At 35.7% G+C, this 20,831-nt stretch overlaps 1 protein-coding gene across 8 annotated transcripts in view; it reads left to right on the top strand.

Annotated features, from left to right (window-relative positions):
- The window catches only part of LOC127868250 (gamma-tubulin complex component 6-like), a 66,453-nt gene that overhangs the window by 13,242 nt on the left and 32,380 nt on the right, over positions 1-20,831 (top strand). For all 8 annotated transcript variants that reach the window (XR_008044045.1, XR_008044039.1, XR_008044052.1 and 5 more), the window contains 10 exons: positions 2,963-3,146; positions 7,410-7,521; positions 7,886-7,952; positions 12,256-12,365; positions 14,207-14,298; positions 14,900-15,039; positions 15,491-15,633; positions 16,937-17,028; positions 17,606-17,694; positions 20,265-20,380. Coding sequence is in view for 2 of the 8 variants with exons in the window: in XM_052409885.1 (XP_052265845.1) it covers positions 2,963-3,146; positions 7,410-7,521; positions 7,886-7,952; positions 12,256-12,365; positions 14,207-14,298; positions 14,900-15,039; positions 15,491-15,633; positions 16,937-17,028; positions 17,606-17,694; positions 20,265-20,380 (1,145 nt within the window). In the remaining 6 variants the exon portion in view is untranslated. The remainder of the gene's footprint in view (positions 1-2,962; positions 3,147-7,409; positions 7,522-7,885; positions 7,953-12,255; positions 12,366-14,206; positions 14,299-14,899; positions 15,040-15,490; positions 15,634-16,936; positions 17,029-17,605; positions 17,695-20,264; positions 20,381-20,831) is intronic.

Raw genomic sequence — 20,831 nt, 5'->3', positions numbered from 1 at the left:
TAATTTCTAAACCTGCCAAATGATATATTGAAGTTTTATTTCAAAGCGGTGCAATAAGGGGCATTGTGTTTCTGACGAACACATCTCAATTCAATAGAGTTTTAGCAAAAATGTTCACCCCCTACTTTTGAGCTTAATTGGGTTTTTCACCCCCGGTTTTTTAACTCTTTGGGTAATTTAGGCTATGACATACATAATATAATAAAAATCTACTAAGATTACTATATTATTTATACAAATGGAATTCAAAAAGGTACCTGTACATAACAACAAACAATTACTGAATTTCTGATCAAAGTTCATTCATTTTTGCGTTGAATAAGACCGAGTTTGTGAAAATCGCTGCACAATTGATGAAGTTATGGCTTTTCAAAGCGATGCACCACATTTTCGGGTCGTTTTTGAGTTGAATACCTTTAAAATGAAAGTAGAAATCGGACAGGTCTACGAATAATTTCAATAATACCCCAAAGATTGATAACCGCTGGAAAGACTGCCTTCTTTTCTTCATAGAACAGCATATAAATTATCTGGTACATTTTTGTATGGAAAATAACCAGTCTATAAAATACGCCTATGTTCGTAAGAATTGCGTTTGGTGACTAGGGCTGTCACGATACGCCATGAGCGTACCGCGGTATATCGTGGTACTGTAACACTGTATCGCGGTACGTACCGCGATATTTTACAGAATATGTATCTGTGAAGAAAACAGCAGAATAACAAGTTTTACAAACTTTATTAAACTCGATAATCAGAAAACACTGGTATCATAGTTTGACTAGAAACTGTAAAAGAAACTGTAATAAACTTGATAGAAGTAGTCATTGTTATTGTTATTGTTATTCGCGTCTTTTTCTAAAATGTCCGCCATGTTGTCTACAATAGCTGTGACTACAATCTGTGTAAATCGAACGCTTCAAGGGCATGTTTAAAATGCGGAGTCAGCAGGCCCAGTATTGAAAATCCGCAGCGTTCTGACTCTTCCTCGACTTATTCATAATCTTAAGATAACATGATTCGGAAGTGGCATGCTTTGAACGATCGATATACTAAAGAAAGAAAATAAAAAATAGAGTAAACATCTTTTGGATAATTATGAATTTATTTGCAAAGGAAATCTGTCCCAAATTCCAAAAAAGGTACGGACCCATACATCGCCGTATTTTAAACGTGAAAGTTAAACATCTACCAGTGGAAGCGCTTGCTTGACCTGGATATTAACGGATTATTTATTTAGCCCTTTTGAATCGCTTCTACAGTTTTCAAAACGATATCTATATCAAAATAATTATGTAATGTATTTATATCTGTGCTAATATAATAATATTAAAAAAAACCGGTGCGGCAACGCCGTACCGCGGTGCGATTTTTTTCACGACATGCACCGCGATATACCGGTATACCGGTGAATCGTGACAGCCCTATTGGTGACGCAAGGTTTTTAACGGGAATTATGTTATTAAATTTGTATTTGCGTTTTTGTACGCTTTTTGGTTATTTTAATTGCGTAATAACGCAAATACGCTTGTTATCTATAGCCCTGGTCATACAAATCTGTATAAAAAAATTGTTGTTGCTTGGTCAGTTCTTTTGCATTTACAATTCAATATTCCAGTAAAATCTGAATATATCTTACATATCTTTGAATGCAAGATCTGAAATGTCTGTCTAACTTAATAGTAGATTCTCCTTAGTAGATGAATGACTCATTTTGTATTTTGTGAAACAAAAACTGTAACATAAATAGGAATTCCATAGAATACCTATACTACTATTATTGTGTTAAACTCAAATTAAGGTTTATTTTAGAGATGGGTACAAATACTGAAAATGATATTCAAATATTTGTCCTTCATTATTCGAATATATTCAAATATTCGATTATTGAACATAATATGTAAATGTCGGAATTTAAGAAAGTCCGAAGAAAAGTACTGTTCCTATTCGGCACAAATACCACTATAATCTTAAATGCAGCTTTTATAAAGGGGATAGAGTTATCATTTTTAAAAGTGATAATTGATTATTATATTCTTCATTTCCTCTTAATGCTTTACATTTTCAAAAGATATAAGATATTTCTGGTATACATATTACTGTAATTCACATGTATTTTGTCATATCACTTGAGCCTGTAAAACAATTCCAAACACAAGAGGGTATCGATTTAACTCTAAATTTTGGATGTAATTAGAACCTATAGCGTATTTGAAATAAATACTATTGAGTCTAAATAAATTGATACTTATTCCAAACAAAAGTTATTGGTTGATATTTTTGTAACTAAATTCTGATTAGATAATCATGGATTTAATACATGTAGTTAATAATTAAAATGATTGGTCATTTTAAGTTAACGCATGTCAGGTTGCCCTTGTTGTCTTAATTGCAAGACGCTGAACCGTTAATGACATGCCAATTATCTTAGAAAGTCAATAGATTAGACAGTGTATAAACACCTTTGCAAAGCGCCAGATAAAACCAAACAAGCCACTTCTTCTGCTTATTCCCACCCCTGTGCCAATTATCATATCATTAATTACTGATACACAAAAGTCGTCTGCACTGAACAAAAAATGTGATTTTGCACTTACATATTTATTGGCTGTCGGCTTAAAAAAACAAATACTCGGATATTTGGCAGATTTTTGAAATTTTTGAATATTTTGATGTTTGTTCTCATCCCTAGTTAATATGAACATAAAAAGACGTACAGTACTGAAATGATCCTCAATAAGGGAAAACAGGGTTTAATGCATGTGCTTAAAGTTTCCTTTCACAAGCTAAGCGGGGACAACATTTAATGCACATGCATTAAGCCCAATTTTCCTAGAGCACGGCTAAAATATTGAACGGAAAAAGTACTTGTGGGTGTGATGTGAATGTGATTGCAATTATGCTACTTAAATCAATTGTTAAAACTATTCTGAGATTTCATTAGAACTTTGTATGTCTTCAGACTGACCAGTGTTTCATCCAGCGAGAAGGCCTGTACGTGTCAGGGGTCTCGCCTGAGGGCCTACAGAGTCTGCTAGAGGACTTCCTGGCCTGTGGCATGTACTATCACAGACTGGGGGTGTTCTCTATGGCGCCCGAGATCAACTCTTTCTACAAGGCTGGTCTCACGTTTCTAGCCTTCACAGGTGATTTTTTGCATATCGGTAAATAGGTAAGAAATAAAATATGTATTTTTGTTATTCATTAGCTGTTCTCGGTTAATGTTAGAGGGCATTTAGGGAAATTACAGATTACAGGAACCATAAATCTCTTCTCAGAGTTTAGAGTTATTGCCCTTTAGAGATGAACTCTTTCTACAATGCTGGTCTCACATTTTGGCTTTCACTGGTGCTTATTTTGCATACATATTATCATTAAGTAATAATTTGGTGTTAGTTAACTTAATATAATAAAACATTTAAACTATTGTTTTCATTCATTTGATTTTCTAGGGTTCATCAATAACTTTGTTTTGACTTTTTGATGAACATGATTATTGATTTATTAAATGTGAAGACATTTAATTCGTTTTGTCACATAAAAGTCTTTGTGAACCTTGTAATACAAATCTTACTAAATAGTATTGAGGCTATTCCTTATAAAAGTTCACCAATGTTGGAAGCATTAAGCAGTCAGTAAACTATTTATTTTTTTGCCACATAAAAGTCATTGCGAACCTTGTAATGAAAATTTTCTTAGATAGAATTGAGGCTATTGCTTATAATTGTTTGCCAATGTTGGACGCATTAAGCTTCTTGTCAGTATGAGCCTTGTTCTAGGAAAACTGGGTTTAATGACAATCATTAAGTGTTATCACAAATTAGCCTGTGCAGTCAGGGATGACACTTTCTGATTTTAAGATATTTTTGGTTCGAAGGAAGTCTCTTCTAAACTAAAATCCAGTCTAATTGGAAAGTGTTTTTTTAAGTGTCATTTCTGATTAGCCTGTGCAGACTGCACTGGTTGATCTAGGACCACACATTCATTAAGCCTAGTGTTCCCAGAAGGAGGATCATAGGAATGTTCCAAAATATTGTTTTACACAACATTTTTTTAATTGGGGCAGATCGATTTTTTTCTCAAACTTTGCCATTTTTAGCTCATCTATTTTTTGAAAAAAAATTATGAGCTATCATCTATTTTTTGAAAAAAAATTATGAGCTATTGTCATCACCTTGGCGTCGGCGTCGGCGTTCGGTTAAGTTTTGCGTTTAGGTCCACTTTTCTCATAAAGTATCAATGCTATTGCATTCAAACTTGGTACACTTACTTACTATCATGAGGGGACTGGGCAGGCAAAGTTAGATAACTCTGGCTTGCATTTTGACAGAATTATGTGCCCTTTTTATACTTAGAAAATTGAAAATTTTGGTTAAGTTTTGTGTTTAGGTCCATTTTATTCCTTAAGTATCAAAGCTATTGCTTTCATACTTGCAACACTTACTAACTATCATAAGGGGACTGTGCAGGCAAAGTTATGTAACTCTGACTGGCATTTTGACAGAATTATGTGCCCTTTTTATACTTAGAAAATTGAAAATTTGGTTAAGTTTTGTGTTTAGGTCCACTTTTTTCCTAAAGTATCAAAGCTATTGCTTTCATACTTGCAACACTTGCTAACTATCGTAAGGGGACTGTGCAGGCAAAGTTATGTAACTCTGACTGGCATTTTGATAGAATTATGGGCCCTTTATACTTGAAAATTTGGTTAAGTTTTGTGTTTTGGTCCACTTTACTTCTAAAGTATCATCGATTTTGCTTTCATACTTAGAACACTCGCAAACTTTCATAAGGGGACAGTAAAGGACAATTTGCATAACTCTGGTTGTAATTTTTACGGAATTATGGCCCTTTTTTGACTTTGAATATATGGTTACATTTTGTGTTTAGATCCACTTTACTTCTAAAGTATCAAGGCTATTGCTTTTGAACTTCAAATACTTTCATGCTATCATGAGGGTACTGTACCTGGCAAGTTGAATTTTACCTTGACCTTTGAATGACCTTGACTCTCAAGGTCAAATTATTAAATTTTGCTAAAATTGCCATAACTTCTTTATTTATGATTAGATTCGATTGATACTTTGACAAAACAACTCTTACCTGACATACCACAATAGACTCCACCCAAACCATCCCCCCACCCTCCCCCCGAATCCCCCCTCAATTCCCCCCATCATTTTTTTTTAATTATAGATCATCTAATAAATGACCACCACACCCTCACACTATACCCCCCCCCACCCCAAAAAATAATTTTTATACCCCCGGAAGGGTGGCATATAGCAGTTGAACTGTCCGTCAGTATGTCAGTCAGTCTTTACGTCCGTCCGAAAAAAACTTTAACATTGGCCATAACTTTTTCACTTTTGAAGATAGCAACTTGATATTTGGCATGCATGTGTATCTCATGGAGCTGCACATTTTGAGTGGTGAAATGTCAAGGTCATCCTTCAAGGTCAAATGTCAAATTTATGGTGTCTGTCCGTCCGAAAACTTTAACATTGGCCATAACTTTTTCAATATTGAAGATAGCAACTTGATATTTGGCATGCATGTGTTTCTCATGGAGCTGAACATTTCGAGTGGTGAAAGGTGAAGGTCAAGGTCATCCTTCAAGGTCAAATGTCAAATATATGGCATCTGTCCGTCCGAAAACTTTAACATTGGCCATAACTTTTTTAATATTGAAGATAGCAACTTGATATTTGGCATGCATGTGTATCTCATGAAGCTGCACATTTTGAGTGGTTGAATTTCAGGTCAAGGTCATCGTTCAAGGTAAAAAAAAAAAATTCAAAGCGGCGTTTTCATGAAGCTGCACATTTTGAGTGGTGGAAGTTCAAGGTCAAGGTCATCCTTTAAGGTCAAGGTCATCCTTCAAGGTCAAAGGTCAAATACAAAAAAAAAAAAAAAGCAGCGTTCTCATGAAGCTGCACATTTTGAGTGGTGGAAGTTCAAGGTCAAGGTCATTCTTCAAGGTCAAGGTCATCCTTCAAGGTCAAAGGTAAAAAAAATATAAATTCAAAGCGGCGTTATCATGAAGCTACACATTGTGAGTGGTGGAAGTTCAAGGTCAAGGTCATCCTTCAAGGTCAAGGTCATCCTTCAAGGTCAAGGTCATCTTTCAAGGTCAAGGTCATCCTTCAAGGTCAAAGGTAAAAAAATAAAATAAAAATAATTCAAAGCGGCGTTATCATGAAGCTGCACATTTTGAGTGTTGGAAGTTTAAGGTCAAGGTCATCCTTCAAGGTCAAAATAAAAAAAAAAAAATTCAAAGCGTTCTCATGAAGCTGCACATTTTGAGTGGTGGAAGTTCAAGGTCAAGGTCATCTTTCAAGGTCAAGGTCATCCTTCAAGGTCAAAGGTAAAAAAATTAAAAAAAAATCTCAACGCGGCGTTCTCATGAAGCTGCACATTTTGAGTGGTTGAAGTTCAAGGTCATAGTCATTCTTCAAGGTCAAGGTCATCCTTCAAGGTCAGAGGTAAAAAAATAATAATTTCAAAGCGGCGTTATCATGAAGCTGCACATTTTGAGTGGTGGAAGTTCAAGGTCAAGGTCATCCTTCAAGGTCAAGGTCGTCCTTCAAGGTCAAAGGTCAAAAAAATAATTTCAAAGCGGCGTTCTCATAAAGCTGCACATTTTGAGTGGTGGAAGGTCAAGGTCAAGGTCATCCTTCAAGGTCAAAGGTAAAAAAAAACACATTTTTTTTTTTCAAAGCAGCGCAATAGGGGGCATTGTGTTTCTGACAAACACATCTCTTGTTTTTTTCTAACATGGTTAAAAAACACAAATATTTATATTTATTATTTTATTTTTGAAATACCGTCCAACCATCCCACCCAAGAATCCCCCCTTCCAAATTTTTTTTATATTTATTTTTGCATTTTTTTGCATTTTTGGAAGATAATGTAATTAATGACCACACCCCCACACTATACACCCCTCTCCACTCCACCCCTCCCTCCTTTATAATTGAAATTGAGATAGGTCCCTACACATTTAAAAAGAAAAATAGATGAGCGGTCTGCACCCGCACGGCGGTGCTCTTGTTTCCACTTTATTATTAGGTAGGGATCGTCTGTGTCTAGACATGCATCAGCACAGTATTCATATCTGTGACATATTTCCAATCAATACAAAAATCAAATGTATTTCTGGTTGTATTGACTGTCTAGATGCAGTACAGATGGTGTTAAAGTACTACTAATTTCTGGTTGTTTTTACTGTCTAGATGCAGAACTATTGCTGTTGCAGTGCTACTAATTTCTGTTTGTTTTAATTTAAACATATTTATTTCTTTTGTCAAGTACAATATATCAAAATACACAATACAATAGATATCAGAAAAGGATTGAAATGAAAGAAATAATTCTTATATGGTTTCTCGGTTTGTTTTACTGTCTAGATGCAGTACAGATGGTGTTGCAGTATTACAGAGGAGTCATTCTGTCTGTGGACCGATGTAAGACCCTGCTACAGCTTAGAGTAACCCTCCAGAATGTTTTCCAAGAAATCAGGTGCACACCTTACAAAGTTCGATTTTGGTTACACATTTATACTTTGAAATTAAAGGCTCTCTCTTATATGCACGCATTCATATTTGTATGAAGAGTAATTTAAAAGTAAAGAACCATGTTTTGACTGCAAAATGAATGAAAATAGTCTCAGCAATAAAATAAACTAGTGACATATCTTTAGCTTGTAGATTTTTTTGTGTAAGAAACATAACAATATTTTTGGTTGGAAATTTTGGAATACTTTTTTATTTCTTTTAATAATTTGTCCTTGTTTCAACCAATGATTTGCGTTAATGGACTTAGCTTTATATTGATAGACTGCAGACTCATGTTTAGTTTTCTAATTCTCCTGAATGATGACCAGGTTTCTTGCCTGCCTGTGCCATTGCCTGGATCCCGTCACAGATGAAACAAAGGATCAATACCCAAAGGTAGCGTATTGTTATATAAGCCTTGTTGTGGGGAAATTGGGCGTAATGCATGTGCGTAAGATCCAGATTAGCCTGTGCAGTCTGCACAGGCTAATATGGCACAGCACTTTCTGCTTAAACTGGATTCTGCTAAGCAGAGACTTATTTATTTGCTTAGCCTGTGCAGACTGCACAGGCTAATCTGGGACAGCTCTTAACATTTGTGCATAAACCCAGTTTTCTGAAGGCAAGGCTCATATTTTGATGCAATGTCTTTCCCTTGACTGGGTGAGGCATAGTGGTGAGTCCTACCTTAAGCCACACTTGATGTCCTTTCATCATAGTGAGAATTATTCATTTTCATTGTCTATGAAGACATGACCTCAACTGATTTCCTATTCGGTTTATCAAAGGTCAATGTAAAAGGGGTGACTTTTGAAACACCGGTTTTCCGCACTAATCAATGTCTTGGGAACCCTTAAGATTTTAATTGTGCTTCGCTCTGGGAAAAACGGGCTTAATTCATGTGCAAAGAGTGTTTTCCCAGATTAGATAGTGCAATCCGCACTGGTTTTTCAGGAACGGCACTTTTGGCCTAAACTGAATTTTCTCTGATAAGAGACCTCCTTTAATAAAAATACAATACAGTGATAAGTGTCGTCCCTGCTTAGCCTTTGCTGTCCTCACACACTAATTGGCGATGACAATTTACGCCCATGCATTAAGCCCATATTTCTCAGAATGAGGCTAAATTAGTTATTAGCATTTGTGAACTTGATCAGGACAAACACAAAATCCAACAAGCCAGGGTTTATTGGCTTACAAAATCTGTTTAAGAAAGACAATAGGTCCGAGGTTTCTAATTATAGACCGGTTAGTATTTTGTCCATTGTTTCAAAAATATTAGAGAGAGCTGTATACAACCATTCGGAATCCTTTTTAGTGAAGAACGGTCTGTTGTATGAGTATCAGAGTGGATTCAGGGGGAATCACTCCACTGACTCCTGTCTTATTCACCTGTCTGATCATATACGTGGACAAACCTCTAATGGCTTGTTTACTGGTATGATTATGTTAGATCTACAGAAGGCATTCGACACTGTAGATCATGACATTCTGTGTCGGAAGCTTCGTGCGATGGGAGTGGAGTCTGTGGAGTGGTTTCGCTCGTACCTAGCTGATAGGACGCAGTCTGTACATGTTAATGCCGCTAAATCGGATTTCAAATCGGTAGTGTGTGGTGTTCCCCAAGGGAGTATACTGGGTCCTCTTTTGTTCTTGACCTACGTTAATGATATGAAAACAAGTATATCATCCAACTGTAAATTAATACTCTATGCTGATGACAGTGCTTTTTTGTATTCACATAAAGATCCAAGTACCATCAGTCAAGTTTTAGGCAAAGAACTCGAGTCCTGTAGTAAATGGTTAATTGATAATAAGCTATCCCTCCATCTAGGCAAAACAGAATGTATTCTTTTTGGTTCGAAACGTAAACTCACCAAGGTGGACAATTTTCATATACAATGTAATGATCATGTTATAAAATCTCAGACGTATGTAAAATATCTTGGTTCTATTCTAGATGCTGATTTGTCCGGTACTTCTATTGTAAATAATATCGTCAAGAAGGTTAACTCTAGACTTAAATTTTTATATAGACAACGTGATTTTTTAAATAAAAGTCTTAGAAAAAGCTTATGTAATTCTTTAATACAATGTCATTTAGATTATGTATCCTCTTCGTGGTATTGTGGACTCACGAAACAGCTTAAGCACAAGTTACAAATAGTCCAAAAAAAATGGTTCGTTTTATTAACAATTCCCATTGTAGGACATCACTTGTTGTATCGCATTTTGAAGAACTTGGTTTATTGAACGTTGAACAAAGATGCAAGCAACTTCAGCTTAACCACATCCATAAGATTTTCTACAATAAATGTCCAAGCTATATGAAAGACAATTTTGTCAAATGTACAGATGTCCATCAGTATGGGAATAGATCCCGATTTAATTTTTATGTACCTCAAGTTGATGGCTTTACTAGTTCTTCATTTTACTACAATGGTATTACGGATTGGAATGCATTACCCGATAATATAAAGTCCATCGAATCGAAATTTACTTTTAAGAAACTTGTTAAGACACATCTATTAAATGATATGAAGGTAGACGAGAATTCCGTGTATTTTTACTTTTAGATTTGTTTTATTTTATGTAATTCATTATTTTTTATGTTTTTTATTCGTGTCAGTGTATTATCATGTCAACTTTTGAAAGATTCACTTAATTTGTAGAAGAAATCATGTGTAGGATCATGTCGATTATATATTAAGAACTGAAAAAACAATATATTTATAGTCACTTATAAGATCTGTTCGACTAAATCCATGGACCCCGTTGGAAATAAGCTTTTTCATGTTTACATGTCTAAGCTTTACGGGTTATCCTGTGTATACATCATGTCGTAATCTTATTTGGATCTGTGATAAATGGCACCATTCATGTAATGCATGTTTCTGAATATGATAATAATGCAATCTATACGTTATTTATTGCCTTGATTGCATTGAATTGTAAATTGCTTGAAATAAAACAAACAAAGCTGTAACGTAACAGCCCCGTAGAGATAAATAAATTAATTAGTTATTTATCCATATAACATATTGTTTATTCATATAACATAAATATTATGTTATATAATATAACAATATGATAGAAATTTAGTTACAGATAATATTAATAATGTGATAATCATATATGCATTTCAGAAATTGAATAGATGTTCTAATAATGTAAGAAAATGTTAAAAGTTTATTTACATTAATATTTATAAATAAAATAAATATTTGAATGGTAGAAACAATAATAACATAAATGAAGTTTGGAAATTTAAGATCTCTTGCAAGTTAAAACATGAATCTGTTACTCAGCTACGTATATTTAACAAGGTATTCAAAACTAATGCCACAAGAAGTCTAATCTTATTATTACTATCACTAAACATACAAAATACTGCAGCGGTAATCCTAATCTTATCAAATTGTCTCTCACATCCATTGAACTCTGTAGTCAAATCAGATGTCTGAAAGGATTAGTCGATAAATGGGTAAACACATGAAAATCCGTTCCCGGGGGTGTCATTGATTCAGTACATATAGCAACTCAACCAATCAACAATAAGCACGTGCAGAAACGGACACTAATGACCAATCAAAGTTATAATTGAGTTTTATGCAAATTAACCTGTAAATAAAATGTAGATGTTTTGTCAGAATAGAGGACTCTTTGCTTAGATTTTGAGGTGAACAGATCGAGAAAGATCCAATCGTGTAGTTGTCAGACTGTACTTATATATTTGAAAATATGAATTTATTAGATATTAAATTGGACTGGAATTCACATATGGCGTTGTTGTTGAGTATTTCATTACACGTTGTTATACGGATGAACTTACATTAATAGAAAGGGACGGACTTGCCCTATTCGCATGTAGCAAAATGTAGTTAATGCGAGTCACGTCATTATGGCAATACGCGCATGACGTGAATTCGAACGATAGGTTACACACTAATAAATGAAGAGAAATGAACTTTGTTTGTTACTGTGTGTTCGCCACGAACAGTAATCGATTACGTGACAAAGCCTAGAACAAAGTTCTGGCCATACATTTTAAATAGCTATACAAAATTATTTGACAATATAAAAAATGCTGACATGACTGAATACCTTAGGCAATTTAATAAGCCTGAATCTTCTTGTATTTATATAAACTAAAAAGCTAGTTGTACTGACAGCCTACCAAATTTTGAAATTCAGTTTCCGCAACATTAATCTATCTGCCCTGGGCAAACAGGAAGCAGCTAATATCTGTGTCCAATATTTTTCCAGCCCACTGACTAAAGCCATATTGTGTGTTTCTTGGGTATCCGTCTGCTGAGTTATCTGTATGACCAGACTTAAACACATGATTGTTCTCAGAAACACATGAATGATCTCACTTTCTGCTTAACCCTGATCTTTTGCTCATGGTGTACTTGTCTTTTATATAAGCCTCGCCAAGGAAATACATGGCTTAATGGATGTGTGTAAGGTGTTGTCTCAGATAAGCCTGTGCGGCCTGTGCAGTCTAATGAGTGAGGTCATTTTCCGCTTGTATTTTATTTTTGGTTTAAAGGTAGTCAAATTAGGGAAAATCAAGTTTGGTGGAAAGTGTCATCCATGATCCATGATTGGCCTGTGCAGACTGCACAGGCTAATCTGTGACGACACTACGCACATACATTAAGCCCCGATTTGGCAAAGTCATGTTGTATGTTTCCAGGGTATCCAGCTGCTGAGTTACCTGTATGACCAGACGCTGGAGGCCTCCTTCACAGACCACTACCCTGTCATGTTGGCCTTGCTCAAACATGCCTGCACACCCTACCTGATGTAAGTGTTGGAAATGCATTTGACTCATTAGTAATGGTGTGAGTATGAAAATGCCATTATGTAATGCATTTGATAGCATATAAACTACTGGTTTATGAGTGTAATTAAGAACAACAAGACAACATTACATATTTTTACTTTACATTTCTAATAATTGTCATCTAATTGCCTGTGAAATACTAAATACTAAATTATTTAATAATTATTATGAACAATTAAGAAAACCGTACTCTGTGAAAAAGGGGGTTTAATGCATGTGCAGTGTGCATAAAGTGTCGTCCAAGATAAGCCTATGCTGTCTGCAGGGACTACACTTTACGCACATGAATTAAACCCCATTTTCACAGAGCCTGGCTAATTTATATTTGTTGGCAGGGATCATATTTTTTTTCGGTTTTGTCGGTCGTAGACCGATTGGGGTCATGAAAGACCAATTGAAAATCCTAAACAGTCGGTCCGATTCTGTCCAGACATTCGTAAAAAACGATGTAAACTCTACAAGTTCCCAATAAAATTCGCTATTCAAGCTCTGTCTGGCTAACACTTACCATTGCTAATCCCTTTATTGCCCCCCAATTAACAACCCGCTTCTGCTACTCGAGTGCACCAGTGTTGTTTTTGACACCTTATCGGTAATTATTGATTTTATCAGGCATTCACACCACAGTGTTTTTATGATAGAGGTCTCTTATTGCTATCGAAAGATGTATCATACAGAAATAAACGCCAATGACACTATTATCCTGTGTATTATACCACCTAAGGTTATAAAACATGTCAAAACACCGATTTTGTACATCGATTTTGCTGACCAATACGCATTGATGTTTCACATAAATAAACTTTCGTTTTCGACTGATAGTCAGAAAATAATTTGTAACCTATTGCATCAATCTAAATTTAGAGTTAATTGACGATTGGTTGAATAAGAAAAGTGCTCGATGCGCTCACATTGCGTCACACGATTTACATATGTTCAAGGGGATATTCCTGTACCGATTGGATGTCAAATCGAGGCATACGGGAAAACCCCACAATTCAATTGATGGGGTGTGTTTACTTCCGGAGAATAATAAACGCTGTGTTCACGAATTTCTGAAACACATGTATCGTCAAAATTGGGTAGAAAATTAGAGTTTTTGTAAGTAATATTCTTACTAAAGTAAAGGTGGAATATCGTTTTAGGTGTCCTGCTTTTTGGTCAAATTTCCCGACAATTTTTTATGGAATGTCCCGATTTGGACCTGAAAAATTCTGGCATGTATGGATTTCGGATGTAATTTTTCGAATACTTTCCCCCCCCCATTTTAAATCCAGACCAATTGATGTTGTGGGAAAATATGATCCCTGTTTGTTGGCATAACATTTTGTGGTACGTCAAAGAATGACTTTAATTGACACCTAAATTTGTAGATCTCTGATTTTGGTGAAAAAAAAAGAAATTTGTGTAAGCCTTTTCCAATATATTTGTGTCAAATGCGTATATCTATCAACCCACACAATCAACTAATTGTGAAAATTAATGTGGTGCAGTCCGCACAGGCTAATCAGGGACGACACTTTCGGCCTAAACTTGATTTTTGGTAAGGAAGAACTTCCTTGAAACTAAAAATACCATAGAAGCGGAAAGTGTCATCCCTGATTAGCCTTTGTGGACTGCACAGGCTAATGTGGGATGACACTACGCAAATGCATTAAGCCCAGTTTTCTCAGAATGAGGCTCAATTTTTCATGAATAATAATGATTTTACAGTACATGTACTTATTAGTAGCTTTTATCAACATAAAATAATTCATTAAATGGTTGTATACTCAAGCAATTAAATGTTGTCACATTTCAGTTTTGTACAGGAGTGGGTATACCATGGAGTGTACAGAGATGCATACGGGGAGTTCCTCACTCAAGTCAATGATGACTATCTCCAGTTCAAAGGTAGTCATATGTGTGTGTGTTTGTGTGTGTGTTTGATATATGAGTAGCATTCTGTTCAACATTGGCTTCATGCATGTGTGTAAAGTGTCATCCCAGATAAGCCTGTGTAGTCTGCAGAGGCTTATCTGTGACAACTCTTTACACAAAGCTCAATCATTTAGCCTTTTTTTCCCCAGAGCACGTTCATAAAAAAATTCAATTAAAACCTACTGAAGGATTTTTAAGTCTGGTTCAGATATGTCTGCTTGTATCTTGTAATATTATCTTTCTTATTGTGGGGCTGCAAAAATTGTATGTTTTCAGATGAACACACTTTTGTTTGCCATCTTAGCTCAAATATTTGTATAGGTGTACATGTTATGTGCGTGCAATTCTAACTAATTGGCATTAAGGATTTTTTATTGCTATTTTGAAGAGATCATCTTGTATAATGGCTTGTTCTGTTGCATTTTGGCTTGTGTATTATGATTAACAGAAAATATACAACTGTTGAAGAACCATATGGATTTTCGAAGTCGTACCTCAATCTATAGTCTATGGTGGTCTATTGCAACACTTGTTAATGCCCATTCTGAGTCTATGTATTCCTTGTTGCCTGCAGACAAGCACTACTGGACTCATGGCTACACGCTGGCCACAGACAGGATAGATGACAGTGTGCCTCTGTTCCTGAGGGACCTGGCCAGGGACATCTTTGTGTGTGGCAAGTCCATCAACCTGCTCAAAGCCTGCAACAGACAGGTGGGTGCCAGCTGTGGTATACAGCACTAGCAGGGCTTTTTTCTTCATTGAGAATGGTCGCTATTCTGAAGACAAAAGTTTTGGTTTTACCCCATTAATAGACTCAACATTATCTAAATGATCTCGAAGTATCTTATGCCTAAAAATTTTACTGTAGTGGAGCTTGAATAATGAGTTGAAACTAAACATAAAATTTCACAATTGAAAATGAGTTGCCCATTGTTAAAACTATTGTTTCTAAGCGAAAATTTGTGTTAAATTTCTTGATCATACAAGATTTGGGTAGGCTAGCATTTTTAAGGGTGTTGTCTGTTGTTTCTAAGAAAGGTTTAGTAAATATACTTTGTTAAATGGATTGGATTGGGGTGTATTGCATAAAGAATAATCAGTATGATTATAGTGCTTAATCTTTTAATTTTAGTAAGTTTTAAGTGAGTTTTCATTGTTTCAGCATTTCTTCTGTGATATTGAAGACCAGTATATTCCTCGCATGCAGCTCACATTCTCTGAAATGGAGCTGCGCGTTACGAGAGACCAGTGTGCAGCATATGCCAGTCGTATGACCCAGATTGCTGCCCAGGCATCTCTTTCAAGGTAAGAGAGGATACATTAAGCCTCACTGTGGGAAAATAGGGCTTAATGCACTTGCATAAAGTGTTGTCCCACATAAGCCTGTGCAATCCGTACAGGCTTATCTTCTATTTTTTGCTAATTAGAGACTTCCTTTAAATGAAAAATACAATAATAATGCAAAGTGTCGTCCCTGATTAGTCTGTGCAGACAGAACAGGCTTATCTGGGATGACTTTGAATGCACATGCATCAAGCCCAATTGTCCAAGAATGCGGATTCAATTGTATCACAGGCACTTCTGGACATTAGCCACAGTCTGTGAGCTCCAGACTGGCAAGTTTCATAACTATGCTTGCTCTCTGATTTTCAGATTCACACCGGCAGCATTGAATATTTTATGCTTTTAATCACACTCGAATGTTCAAGGTTACATCATGTATTTTGTAAATTCAGGCTTACTTTTGCAGAATGATTCTCTTTTTATACTTAAAAAATGCAATTTGGTTTGTGTTTAAAAATCAATAACTTTAGTTTGCAATGACAAACCTTGATGAAATCTTGCATATGGCAGCCAGTATTGTGCCCTGTGTTTGGGACCAGTTTGGTCAGGGTAACTTGCTAAAGAAGACATAGTTTTTATTTAAAATAACATTAGAATGGAAATATTTTTATGAAATTGTGTGTGTAGGTTGCTTTCATGCTGATATAATGTGGGACTGCATTTGAGATTAGTCTAGTAAAGATGAAGGTCACTGTTTTTCGAAAAATATGAAAATAGGTCACTGTTATTAAAATAGGAAATAGGTCACTGTTACTAAAAAAAGGGAAAATAGGTCACTGTTGCTAAAAATAGGTAAACAGTTTTTGTGTTTTAACCTGTAGGTAGTTTAAATGCAGAGCTTACATGGGATTGCACAGTTTTTTTTCCATGTAATTGACTGGTTAAACATTTAAAATCTATGGAAAGCTCTAGTTTGGAAAATATATCTGTAGGAAGTATATTAAGGGCTTAATATGAGGCATATCTAATCTTCACTGCTTTTTTTAAGCTACATATTGCTCTGAAGTAACGATGATCACACTATGACATAGCTTTGGTGTGTGATTTACTGAAAATGTAAAGTTTCTCAGGAGTGGCAGACCTTGACAGTCTATATTGTCCCAGCTCATCCGGAGCATTGACGCACATGTGAAAGATTGACAGAAGGGAATATTTAATTGCTTCATAGACAACTTGCAAATAGAATATAAAAGAAATTATCAAGTAAGGCATATTGAGACATTGTCTTTCCTGATATCATGCCATGTGTAAATGTTTTTCTCAGAAAGGAGAGGAAGGAGAGACTTGAGAGAGCCAAGCATGACCTGGTGGTGACGGCAAGGAAGGCTGCTGCTGCAGAACTCAAACGACTGGAAGGTCTGTGACCATTAACTAATATATGATCTCAGTAGAGCCGCACTCTGTGAGAACTGGGCTTAATACATGTGCGTAAAGGGCCGTACCAGATTAGCCTGTGCACTCTACTCATTCTAATCAGGGAGGACACTTCCCTCTTAGACTGGACTTTCAATTTGAAATGACTTCCTTGAAACAAAATAGTCCATAAAAGCAAAAAATGTCGCCCCTGATAAGCCTGTGTGCAAATCACAGGCAACTCTATGCACATGCATCAAGCCTGTTTTATCTTAGTGGGCCGCTCATTTATAGGTTTATAGCAACTTTGAGCATGTCAGTGATATAGAGAGAATATTAATATTAATGGCAGAAGTATTAGTGAAAAATCATAAAACTTTTTAATTTTCATGCTCCTTAATATTTTGAAAATTCAAGGGCGGTAGACATTTTTGGTAAACACACTCACTAAAATTAAATCCAGAAAAACTAGATCTTCTTAACATGATTTCTAAAATTCTGCACAATTTGATTTCCAGGAAACACTCAGTAAATGGCATTTTTATATCAACTAAAATGTATTTTTAACTGTTTATTTCAGACAAGATTAAACAAAGGAAAAAGGCAGTTGCAGATAAGAAGAAGAAGGAGCTGTCATTCCTCAAGAATCAGATGGTGGAAGACCTGCAGGTAATGTGCAATGAGACTTGGTCTGGGAAAACTGAGGTTACTGTGGGTAAAGTGTTGTCACAGATTAGCCTGGCAAGTCTGCAAAGGCTAATCTGGGAGGAAATTTCCCGCTTAAGTTGAATTTTTTGGTTTAAAGATCTCTTCTTAACAAAAATCCAGTCTAGGCTTAAATTATAAAGTACCCTGATAAGTATGTGCAGACTGCACAGGCTTATATGGGACAATAATTTTTTTTCCGTTCAATATATTTTATTATCCTTGTAAAAAAGTGTGTGAGTCTCGAAGGCATCCCAAGTCACACTTCCCAATTGATGCATGTTATGACATACATTTTACCATTAATAGCTTTTACATAGCAATATAAACAATATTTGTTTATTTCCTTTACATGACTTCTTTAGTCCTCTATCACAAATACTGCAGAAAAGGTAAAAATAGTTCCCTTTCTTCATTTTGATGCAAATCATTAACAGTTAATATCATTCAGTACATTGTAATGCAAGGTAAGGTATGATTTTGCTGATCTAAGAGTTGGTCAAGTTTCGTTCCTTTTACATTTGTAAATTAACATTTTGATCAAAAGAAATATTAAATTTTGGGAGTCCATTTATATTTGCATGTATTTGCATGTCCCTGTATAATAGAAGGCATATTAAAAAATTTCCAAAAATGATTACATCCAGAAAACAGTTATGTTATTAACTGATTGACATGCTTGCATTTCCCAAATATATGATGTATAGTTTCACATTTAGTTTGACAAAACATGCAGTTGGCTGAAGTGGCATATCCTATCTTAAATAAGGAGTTTGTTTCTATTATTCTTTGTACAATTCTATATGGAAAACACTGTATCAAAAGGCATATAAAAATATGTCGCCATTTTTAGCTCTGCGTTTTCGGAGAAAACCCGAGGTATTGTCATAGCCAGCTCGTCGTCCGCATTCCGCGTTGTGCCTAAACCTTAACATTTTGTTAAGGTTTTGAACATTGGCTCTAAAATCGAATTGCTTCCACTTACAACTTTAAAACTTCATATGTAGATGCACCTTGATGAGTTCTACTCGCCACACCCATTTTTGGGTCACAAGGTCAAAGGTCAAGGTCACTGACCTTTAAAAAAAAAAAAATTCAAAAAAATCTGAAAAGCTTTCATTTATTCAAACCCGCACCTGTAGCCGAGCATGGCAGTGCTCTTGTTTTGTTTCAATACAGTTGAAAATATTTGACCATTTATTTATACACAATGGCGAGGACTCATTTTTGTTTATCATACTATATATAGGTTTTATACCCTTTGTATTTACCAAGACGGACCGTAGGCTTGTGGGAATAAACAGCTTTGTAAGGCAGTTATTAGTAGAGCTTCTCAGCTTCATATATTTTTTATGCCCCCGGTAGGGTGGCATATAGCAGTTGAACTGTCAGTCCGTCAGTCTGTGCGTCCGTCCAAAAACTTTAACATTGGCCATAACTTATTGAAGATAGCAACTTGATATTTGGCATGCATGTGTATCTCATGGAGCTGCACATTTTGAGTGGTGACAAGTCAAGGTAAAGGTCATCCTTCAAGGTCAAAGGTCAAAAAACAAAATCCAAGGGAAGTAACAAGCTTTAAAGGGAGATAATTTCTATTTTATAAAATTTGGCAGGTACAGATCATTTTCACAAGGGAAGTAATATTTTTAGCTCGGCTGTTTTCGGAGAAAACCCGAGGTATTGTCATAGCCAGCTCATCGTCCGCCGTAGGCGTCGTGCTAAAACCTTAACATTGGCTCTAAAATCAAAGTGCTTCCACCTACAACTTTGAAACTTCATATGAAGATGCACCTTGATGAGTTCTACATGCCACACCCAATTTTGGGTCACTAGGTCAAAGGTCAAGGTCATTGTGACCTAAAAAAAAAAAAAAAAATTCTGACAAGCTTTTGCAGCCGAGCGTTGGCACCCGTTATGCGATGCTCTTGTTTAAAGGGATATAATAATTTATTTTATTTTTTTATTTCAAAGCGGCGCAGTAGGGGGCAATGTGTTTCTGACAAACATATCTCTTGTTTACTGCATGTCTACGCACATGCATTAAGCTCCATTTTCCCAGAGCCGTAGCTTAATTTTTTAAACCACTCTTTTTATCTTTGAAGTTCATGCATAAATATTATAATCATAATGTACGTTATTTACTCAAAGTATAAACACAATTATGCGTATTAGTCGTGACGGGAGGGAAAAGTCTACAGCAGTACAGCAGCGTGCTGTGGACTAATCAATTTTGTGATCAACACAAAAATTTGGCAAATGTTTTGAAATTTTAATAAAAGAAACTTTTCTAAGGCTTAAATTCTTTATTTCAGGTGTTTGACAGTCCTTTGATTTAGCCAATTGTTTGTAAATGTCATGTGTGGCTTTCCAATCAGCAGCTTCTAAGCAGTAGGATTCACATTTTGTGATCTTAGATATTTCTCAACCATTATTATTATCACGACTGCACTATAAGTATCAAGACTCTGCTATAATTATCTAGTATGAATATTTAGAGTTTTTATATTTTGCACCTGTCTGTTCCAATTCAGAGACGCAAACAAGGGAAGACAGACCAGAAGGCAGAGGACAAGACCTACATGGACGGAGTGGTTAACAGAGAGCTGGCCATGGATGAGAGGCAGCTGGAGTTGGAGAGACAAGCCAGGTTCGTTTAACCCTTTACCCCGTAGATACGTATTTTGGCGCATTTGTTGTCCAATAGAAAGTTAAATTTAATAAAATACTTTTCTTACTAAATTCAAGTTTTAAAGGCTTCATTTCCAACCCTTAGTTACTGATGAGCAGGAAACAGCATAAAACCTGAACAGACTGCGAGTTACTCGCAGACTGTTCTGGTTTTATGCTTGTTGCAAAAGACATTTTCACTTTGCTTCTGATGGGGAAAGGTTTAAATGAGGTCCCTCCATATTGAAAATCCAGTTTTTAGTGTTTTCCCTGATTAGCCTGTACAGACTGCACCAGCTAATCTGGGATGACACTGTCCACACATGCATTAAACTCAGTTTACCCATAGCGATGCTCATACAGGATATCATCACATGATGCTGGCTTGGTGAAATTGCCGGTCCGCCGGTCCTGACCGGCAGATTTCCATT

This window comes from Dreissena polymorpha, chromosome 1, assembly GCF_020536995.1.
Source record: "Dreissena polymorpha isolate Duluth1 chromosome 1, UMN_Dpol_1.0, whole genome shotgun sequence".
NCBI classification, from domain to species: domain Eukaryota; kingdom Metazoa; phylum Mollusca; class Bivalvia; order Myida; family Dreissenidae; genus Dreissena; species Dreissena polymorpha.
This window is presented reverse-complemented; position numbering and strand designations above follow the sequence as displayed.